Source organism: Cupressus sempervirens, chromosome 6 (assembly GCF_028749045.1).
Source record: "Cupressus sempervirens isolate cs-2001-9-10 chromosome 6, ASM2874904v1, whole genome shotgun sequence".
NCBI classification, from domain to species: Eukaryota; Viridiplantae; Streptophyta; class Pinopsida; order Cupressales; family Cupressaceae; genus Cupressus; species Cupressus sempervirens.
The window spans coordinates 544,594,560-544,604,933 of record NC_143123.1 but is presented as its reverse complement, the minus strand read 5'-3'; the positions used below and the strand labels follow the sequence as shown (position 1 = coordinate 544,604,933).

The 10,374-nt window shown below is 37.9% G+C and overlaps 1 protein-coding gene across 1 annotated transcript; it reads right to left on the bottom strand.

Annotated features, from left to right (window-relative positions):
* Positions 1–4,669: 4,669 nt before the first annotated feature.
* LOC149553399 (uncharacterized) lies at positions 4,670–7,792 on the bottom strand. The gene is made up of 2 exons (XM_089788863.1): positions 6,696–7,792; positions 4,670–5,863 (listed from the first exon to the last, which is right to left on the bottom strand). Exons 1-2 carry the CDS (start codon positions 7,682–7,684, stop codon positions 4,798–4,800), a joined length of 2,055 nt encoding a protein of 684 aa, XP_089644989.1. The 5' UTR covers positions 7,685–7,792; the 3' UTR covers positions 4,670–4,797.
* Positions 7,793–10,374: the final 2,582 nt, after the last annotated feature.

The window sequence follows — 10,374 nt, the reverse complement described above, 5'->3', positions numbered from 1 at the left end:
ATAAGTACAAAAGATATAAGTGTTTAATCTGCTTTGTTTAAATTTAGTCTATGCTTTGAATACTGGTACCATATGAATAATCTAATAAGTCCACCCGCCTAGGTTTTGCAAAGTCTGAAGTAGGAGGAAGATCTAGCCTTATAGTTTGCATGTTGTCTGAAAGAATATGTTGCCGATGGGAAGTAGTTACCCGTAGATGTATTTTGTTCTCATCAGAGTAATTTGAAACCGTAACGTTTCAAAACACCAAGAAGCCTCACCCCTCCAAATGCGATAGAGGCATGATAGGAGCAACAGTTTGTTTTATTTTTCTATGTTATGTTTTTTATGTTGGACGTGAACATGATTATGATACATTGATACTTATTATTTTATGGCAGCCCTCTAGCTTTTGGGCATATAGCTTTAAGCATATTTCGATTTAGATTTATCATGTTTATCATTATGATATTGTTCACTGATATTGATATGCATTTTGACAATTGAGTACTGAAATCAGATATTATTTCTTAGATGGCATTCAAATGTTGCATGTTATGATTCTATAATGTTTAAATGACATACTGTGTGTTTAGTTTCATATGAATGACATGTATATTTGCAAATTTCAATGGATATTTTAAAATTTTCCTATATATATTAGCCATCCTGTTTGTCGTCCCCCCACGCCCCCCGTTCCCCCCAACCCCCCCCCGCCTCAAAATCGCCAAAAAAAATTACTATCCTAAAAACCCGTCCCGCCGTCCGCGTGCCAAAAATTCAAGGGGAACATAGTGATGAATGGCCACACCACCCAACCAGCTCATAACCAAGAATGCAACAATATGGAGATGAGAGATAACAAAATGCTTCCCAAGCAATTTTATTATACTTGAAAATCCTTGCAATATACTACAAATAAGAGAACTCTAAATTCGTACAATATGAGAGAGCTTCCAAACCAAGAGCTTCCAACTAACTTGTACACCAAGAGCTTCTATAAGAAACTACACTTGAAGACTTCTACTTCCCGAACTTGATTACAAATGATCATAAGCCTTGCTTAAATAGGCACTTCCAACCCAAGACATTACAAACACAACCAATACAACTACTTTAATATAAATATTAAATTCTCACCCAAATACAACTAAGCACCACTATGTGGCCCAATTAGAAAATTACATTTCCCTTATGGATCACAACAAATATTAAATGCATGATTTAAATAACTTTCCACAAGCTTCTAAGATGCCACCTACACACTTCGATAAATGGAATGACAATTATTTTTTAATTTTTTTTATTTACACCGCCTATGCATCTTGAAAATAGAAATTCATCTTTTTCTCTTTTCTCTTTCTTTTTTTTTCTTTCTATTTTTGTCACTTTCTCTCTCCTCCACAATTTTTTATTTTTTTTTTAAATTTACTTTCAACATGCCCCCTTTATTTAGAATGCAAGATGCTCCTGCATCACATAGGTAATAACCCTCGCTCACCGGCTTTAATTGCAGCTTACAAAGCATCTCTGCATAGTCGCCCTTGTTCTCTTCCCCCAAAGAAAATAGATCACCAAACCCCTGCAAATTCTGAAACGCGCAAACTGTAACAGCAAGCCAAAGACGCAATAGGCCGTCACCTCATTCCTTCAGCCTGTACAACTGCTCACATTTTGCATTTTGCATTTTTTAGTCCAAGCATGCATATTTAATTCATCCCTGGTATTCTTGTGCACCATTGTGAAATACTGAAAAGATCAGGAAAAATGTAAATAAAATAGCCTCCATTTGCAGTGTTCCCCCATTCCTGCATTCCTGATCCAGGAATATCTCTGTTCACAAATTCAAAACCCTTACCTCAGCTGGTCTTGGATGAGTCTGGTTGAACAGATATTCAACATGTGAACAAAAAAAAAAAGATGTTGTGAATGCAGATTTGCTGATGCCCATCTGTTTCCCAATCTACCCAAAATCCCTTTTTCAGAATATTAAGCAATTGACTAGAGTAGTTTTGTGCAATTAATCTAGTGTTGTCATCGATGGGCTCCAACTCCTTTGTCCATTTATTTGCGGAGTATATGTAAGCATTTTCACCACCTGCACTCTATTAAAAATTCAATTTATGAATGAAACAAGAAAAATTAAATTGATAAAACGTCTAATAATGAAGAATTTAAGCTTCCTCTCTATCTGAGGGTGTAGAGATCAATTTCGCTGCTCAGTACCGGTTTGAAACTCATTAATACCCAGGCGCAAAAAAATGGAAGGGCAAATGCAAAGACAAGTTGATCAAGTATTTATATGCCTTGTGGGAAAGTCTGGCAGCAGCCTCAGCTGCGCCTGTCCATGTTCAGGATACTTGTGAAAGCAATTTTATTCCTTTTAATAAATTTCCTTTAACCTAAAATCTATCCAGATCTTACTTAGTACCGGTGTGAAATTCAGTAAGCATAACCTTAAGTGTTGCCATTATAATTTGCGTTGGATTTGGGCATTTTGTTAAGTGGTTCGCATGTCTATACTCAACAAGACCACAGCCCCTTTGTTCTCCTCTAAATAACCACACTCTATTACAAAGCTCCCAATTGTGGATGTTAACAAAGATCACAATGTTCGGCTTTTACATCTGCTGATCAGAAAATCAAATCAAGCAGGCAAGGTAATATCTGAAATATTTGCCGTGTGCAATACTGTGTCCTAAAATTCCAATACATTTTGTATTTGGAGTGCTTGGTCTGCAGAACGCACACTGTTTCTCTTCTATTTGTGGTAAAATCTATGAAAAGAATTTCTGCATTATAAGTGTGTAATATATGGATTACTCCCCTGTTCATTTGCTTCATAAACTGCCGAATTCAATGCAGTTTGCAATCTCAAGCTATCTAAAGCTAAACCAGTACATACAGTACACAGACATATAAATTCATACACATACCATAGATATGTAAACATCTAGCTGCTGAAGCATATAACAACTCTGCTTCAGACTCCCCACAGAAGGCGGGGACTCAAGCTCAAACAGAGCTCTTGTTTTAGGAAGTGCTGACTATTCCAACATTTCATATATGTCAATGGATCCTAAATTTATGATGATAAATGATTTTTTATTTTACGATATTTTGCTTTGGCTTTTTTCGTAAAAGACTATTCAAGATTTGGTGCTCAATCTCAGCTTAATGTGTGTAAACCCTAAATTATATCTTAGCCTATAAAAGAGATCTTGGGCACATAATTTCAGTGTCAGGAAAATATTGAAGACAAGTCACAAAACAGAAAAAATATTTCAGTGCAATACAGTTCTAATTTAATATAGGTTTCAGGAGCATGTGTTTGGACTCTGGAGGTTACCATACTCAAGTTTGTTGTTTTCATTGAAGTTCTAGTTAGAAGCTAAATTTTATTTTGGTAAGTGCACATCTGTTTACTATGGTCTGAAAATTAACAATAACTACGGTTTAAAATTGGCTATAAAGAATCTATTTAAAAATCTACCATTTGCCTCTGAGATTCTTATGCTAAAGAACACGCTCTGAAATATAGAATGAAGCTATCAGCAAAACACCAAGAAGAAAATATGGAACATGCAATTATAACATCAAGGTAGATAAGATGCAGCTAGGAGAACATTTTATTAAATTTGTACTGTCATACTGTACAAGCTCGAGAAAGAATGTTAAAAGGGCAATTCGGTAGCAGCAGGTACTAGAAGTTTTTGAATAACAGAACAAATTAAATTAAAAAAATAGAGACCTAAAAGCTGAATAGTCTATAATACAGACATAAAAGCTGACAGTCTACAAAGAAAGTGCTGTATCATAGTTGTCAACTGGTTCTCCTCTGAAGGTGTTTTATAAAATAAATTCTAAGTGGTAACTCTAAACAAAACTCCAGTAATTCCTATATTATTCGATGAAAATGGCACGTGACTAAAAGGTATAAACTTCAATTGTTACATCAAAATACAACAATAATGTACTCTTTACCCAAATGCAACTCCCATAGTCCTTGAGCCATCAAGATCTAAGTTGCTGGTTCAGATTTGGGTTCGGTTTTGGAATAGGGTTCTAATGCCAAGACTGACCAGTAGCTGGCAGAACCAGGTCCAGAACCCATGCCTGCAGAGAAGAACCCAGTAACTCAGATCAAATGATAGGTACCAAGGGAAATTATTTGAGTCTCAGACAATTGTATGCCATATCTTAATTGGATCTTCAATAACGTTAGTCAATAGCAAGACTACTACAAATGATATAGTCAAAAGAACATTGTTAGATTATGCAAGAAAGTAATATTCTATACCAAATCAGCAATTTCTATGGAACTACAAGTGTCAATAGGGCTGACCTTAATGTCAATGATATGTGAAAAAAAATGAAACAGCATTAAGGACAAAGTTTAGCAAAAACTTACAAAAAAAATATAGAGAAAAAAACGAGAAAAAAACAAATACATATCAACTATGAACAACTTGTTCTAAATTTCTTGAAACAGAAAAGATGTCATCTAAACACTAGAAAACAGTGATGAGAAACGAAACAACAGGGTCAGAAATGAGGAGAATTGAGGAATGTCAAGAGTGAATGACCTGAATGACATGTTCTCAATTTTGTGTCAAAAACAAAAAATGCTTTCCTGAAGTTAAAAAAAATTTAAATTTGCAAACGGAATGGAGCTAAGGAATCAATTCAGTTCTTAAATTTTGTAAAGAACACTCTTATTAGATTGCAAAGCATGCACAGAGTACAATCAGCAAGCCAACTAAAAGTAACTTCTCATTTGAAAAACTGCCAGCACTATAATTGTCTCTTCGGTGGAACTTAAAATTGCTTCCTTTTACTCCTGAAAATCCAATCTCTTCTTCTAGCTGCATATAAGAGAACAAGACAGATCCCAAGAGAAGTAAAGGCAAGACCCCAGGGAAAAGGAGGATCCTTGAAACAAACAAGTGTAGCCTCTAGTTCTAATGCAGATTGGTAAAAAAGTGTGTGAATGGCATAAAGATCATGATCTGAGGACCGGATGAAATATAGAGCTGAATCAAAATCAAAATGAGATAATGCTGACACTGCCTTTTCCAGTTTGTATTCTAATAGATTCCATCTCTGTGTAAACTCGATATGCCTCTTGTGCCCAAGAAGCTTTTTCTCCCCTCCATGATCAATAACATATCTAAGCACATCAATTGCACTGGAAATTGTTGAATTCAAAGTAGTCAAGAGGACATTCCTTGGTGCCGCATCTTTCTGAACAAATGACAGTGACATGCTCTCTGAGAAGGGCCCAAATGGTGTCTGACCAACACTCCAAGTATAATCTACCAGGGTATGGTTATGCTTTGGACTCCAGCTCAAATGTGTTGGTGCCACACCCCACATAGTTTGCAAAAGGGCACCAACAATTGGCCTCTCCAAAATACGGGTATGGGTTATAACATGACGGCCATTGCAATTGTAATCACTCACAGTCTGAGAAGATCTGGATCTCACTGCAACCACCATATCTCTGAATGCAATTGCCTGGTGGAAACGGTCCAGCAAGAGGGGTCTATCATGGCCAAGATCAAGTACATATACTGGTACAGTTTTTCCATAAGTATCATCAGGGCCAATGCCAGCTATTGTGGCCAGGTCATCATGAACCTGTTTCAGGGATTGATGCAGGGCTTTGGAATCCAAATATTCACTAACAAGAAGGGTATAGTTATCAAACAAAAACCTTGAAGTATAAGACCTAGTGGACTGATATACGGCAGCAACACAGGCAGGACAAGCTGAGAATTGAACACTGTACTTCTTGAATTTCAGTTTCTGCTCACTGAGTAGAAGGCCTCTGGAAGCCTCTGTTAGAAAGGTGTCCTCAATGGCCCCCCAATCCAGACCCCGCCTGTCAAACACAGGTTTTTAACTTTTTAGCATTTCAAAAATCTTTGAGAATCGTTAACGGCATGTTAACTGTCAATTTTTATTTTGTCTAAAAAATCATATTTCAGTTTCCTCAAAAAATAATGTCTAGATAACTTAATATATTTTTCACAGAAATCTAACAGGTTTTGAAATAGAGTAGTCTGAACAGTAAATTTCTTAATGTTATATACAGAAACTTTATAAATTCTTAAAGAAGAAAAAAAATTGAATTTTAAATTTTCAGTGTATTTTATTGAGGTATTTCCAAAATCATTAAAGATAATTGAAAATTCTAAATTTCTCGACCCACATTTTACAAATCCTAAAGAAATAAAGATGGAATTCTCTAAAATTCTTAATGCATCTCATTCTGAAATCTGGAATAGAATTTCAAATATTAAAGAAAAAAATTGAATCCTACATTTCTTCATGTTTATCATTGAGAAATTTGACAATTTGTGAGTAAACGAAACTGAACCCTTAATTTCTAGATTTGTCCCACAAACAAAATTATGCATTTTTTAAGAGAAAAGAATCAGAAACCTTAATTTCTCATTCATGGTGGTAGTTCTTCAATTTCCTGAAACCATTTTATGCTTGTTACTAGAAATTGAGAGAGTTCTTAAAGAAAATAGATGTATTTCTATTGCGAGCTTGTGGCATCAACAGTGAGATTCTCAAAAGCATCTCCGCAAGATTTCAGAATCTTGCAAGGTCAACACAGAATGAAGCAGAAAAAACATAAACACTGTTGTGTAGATATTGAAATACCAAAACTGAAATGAAGGAAAACGATAGAAAACCATCCTTACTTGTCAATGTCCCGCTCATCATGAATATGGATGAACTGCACGAGCAATTCCGGTTCATAGTAGACGGGAATCCGCAGCGCCGGCATGAAGAGAAACCCAACGGCTGACCAGATGAGAGACGCGAGATCCGCCAAAAAGTCCTTCTGTGTTTTGGTGGCAGAATGCATGGTTGCCAAGGGATGAAACTCGCCGCGCGGCAGCAAACCCTCGCCAGAAAGCGCAGGGCCGTAGTCTACAGGACCTGCCTTGAGATCCACCCAAAGGTAACGCTTTCTGCCCATCCACAGCGTCCCCAGGCACTTCGAGAAACCAGGCGACGAATCCTTTGCCGAATAGGAATACGCATACGGCTTATCCTGCCCCTTGAGATTCAACAGGTAGATAACGTATGCGGCCTCTGAAGATGAGGAAGAAGACTCCATGTCGTTGCGAATTATGTCGTCCACGGCTGCGTAGGGCACGGAGTGGAGATTCGATCGCATGACCGGCGAGGAGGGTTCCATATTAGAGCGAATGGCATCACTCAAGCGGTCATTGAGCCCCCTCGGGGGCAGCTTTGTCACGTCAAGGGCAAGCCTGCTGCGGACCATCAGGTCATGAGGTTCCGCATCGGAACCCCCGATGACATAGACTCGCGAGTCGGAGTAAATGGCTGAGATGTAGGTGTTGATGTGCTTCTGCAGCTGCCATGGCTCGTCATTTTCGAAGCCCACCAGTTTGACATGGACTGGAAGAAGAACATGTAAGGAGCTCAGATAGCCGATGCGCTCGGGAGTGTTGAAGTGCGCTGGATGGGCCAGGGATTTTTTAATGGAAGCCGAAAGGCTCAGGAACGTGTCGTTCATGCCCTGCGGATCGGCTTTTCGTTTTTGGGAAACGGCCGCGTCCAGGCCATATATAGACGGCGCTGCTGCTGCAGTAATTGCTGCCTTTGTTGTGATGATGAGGGTTAGTAGAAGGGCCGCCCAAACCCTGGCCAAAGCCGCCATTCCTGAGGGCGTTCCACGAATTAGATCAGAACGGAGAAGCAGAGAACATTACAGTCTCGAACTCGTGATCATCGGATCGTAAACGATTTCATCGATGATTTCGGCTGCAACTTTTGGACTGCATTTTTTTTAAGTTTGATTTGCCTCCACAGGCAGGAAAATTTGAAAGAGGTCGGTTTTTGTTTTTTATTTCCATTTTTTATCACGGCCGAACTATACCCACAATCTTGAGCCATAAATGCACGCTCTAACATATTGGTGTTATTTGTATAAAAAAATGTAAGCGCGTTCAAGCGGGAGTAGTAATCTTTCGGGAAGTCTTGATATTTCACCTCTGTGAGCATCACGTAGGTCCAATGAGTGTTAAGTGTTCCATGTTTTTTATGAGAGATGGACTCTTGTGAATCACTGCTCATGAAACACAGGTCAACGAGTTTGACTCAAAAACTACAGAGTTAAATCTGATAGCAATATCACAATTTGACTTGTTGTAGAAAATATCTCTTACTTATCAATTGATGAGCTTAAGGGGCTTTCTAATTAATGATTCATAAGGCACAACACTTGGTGAAGGTTTTGTAAATGGTGTTGCAAGCAGAGTGGATTTAACCATGAAGGAAACTCAATAGTTAAGCGCGCTCAAGCTGGAGTAGTATTAGGATGGGTAGCCTCCCAAGAAGTCTCGGTACTTCACCTTTGTGTGCATCCCCTAGATCCAATGCGTGTTAAGTGTTCCACTTATTCTCATGAGAGATGAATTCTTGTTAATCACTACTCATGAAACATGGATCAGTGAGTTTGACTCAAAAACTACACAGTTAAATCATGATAGCAATATCACAATTTGACTTGCTATGGAAAATATCTCCTATTGATGAGCTTAAGGGGCTTTTTAGTTAATGGTTCATAAGGCAACATTTGGTGAAGGTTTTGCAAATGGGGTTGCAAGCAGAGTGGGTTTAACCATGGAGGAAACTCCATAGTTAAGCACACTCAAGCTGGAGCAGTGCAGTAATGGGTGACCTTCTAGGAAGTCTTGGTATTTCACCTTTGTGAGCATCCCTTAGATCAAAGGAGTGCTAAGTGTTCCATTTATTCTCATGAGAAATGGATTCTCGTGAATCATACTCATGAAACATGGGTCAATGAGTTTGACTCAAAAACTGAACAATTAAATCCTGATAGCAATATCACAATTCTTGTTGTGGAAAATAAATCCTACTTATCAATTGATAAGCTTAATTGGCTTTCTAATTAATGGTTCATAAGGCACAAAAATTGGTAAAAGTTTTGCAAATAGGGTTGCAAGCAGAGTGAGTTTAACCAGGAAGGAAACTCCATAGTGAAGTGCGCTCAAGCTAGAGTAGTACTGGGATGGGTGACCTCCACGGAAGTCTTGGTACTTCATCTTTGTGAGCATCACCTAGATTTAATGAGTGCTAAGTGTTCTATTTATTCTCATGAGAGATGGATTCTTGTGAATCACTACTCATGAAACATAGGTCAATGAGTTTGACTCAAAAAGACTTGGTAAAGGTTTTGCAAATGGGGTTGCAAGTAGAGTGGGTTTAACCATGGAGGAAACTCCATAGTTAAGTGTGCTCAAGTGTAATGTCCCCTCTTTAGTTCGACATGGCATTGATCATGGATTTGCCTATTCCAGACTCTCGTAGGCAAATGGTGTGGAAAGAGAGTCAATTCTGCGGATCAGATAGTCATATCTTGCTCTTGAAGAAGTGTTAAGAGGTTATATTTTATCATTATGTGATATTGGGGCCCACATGTTATAATTTTAATTTGAGTTGCACTTTTTATTTTATAAAATTACTTTATTATAAAAAGTGCATTATAATGAGAAATTATAAAGGATGTTTCTAGAAGTTCTAGCAACTTCTTAGAAAAGTGAATAAATAGAGGGCTGGGCCTCTCATTTGGACATGCTTGGATTGGAGAACTCTTCTACTTCTTCATTGTGAAGACATTTGTGGACTTTGGATCTGCAAATTATTCGATCTTTGGGAACGAATCACTCCCTTGGATTGGCGACTTTGAGGGTGTGAAATATCACCTGAATTGTTGCATAATTGGAGTTGGTATTCAGCCATCTCATTGGAGCTTATTGAGAATTCATTGTTAGGGTTTGTTTTTGGTTGGAATAAGGATTTCAGATTTGCCCTATCATTGGAGAAGCATTTGACAAGATTTTGAAGACAGAATAAGTGCATTTTCAGAATTGGCAAAGCAGGGTTCGAAACCACATAATTGCTCATATCTCCTCAACCCCTTGGAGTTATTTTTTATGGTTTTACAGGGTTACTACCTAACCTTAGGCGCCCATTTTCCTTGCATTTGGGGGTCCCAAAACCCTAATATTATTTTATTTCAGCAGCCGTACAGGTACGGCCTGGTACGCCCTGCTAGTTTGGGCAGCAGCAGCAAATTAAGGACAGTTTGGGGGTGCGGTTGGAGGTCTTCATCAACGATCTGCAGCAAAACGTGGTGTTCTTCCATAGTTCTTCAAACCAGGTTCTTGCATTCTGAAATATATGTCAATTTTTGGGTAAATTTGTTGTCATACAGTCATTGTAATAATCAGTCCAGAATTGGTAATAAAATAATTTCAGAATTTATTGCACTGTAATTGAAATATAGTTCAATGGCTTTATATATATTGTAATTCTGTGATTATA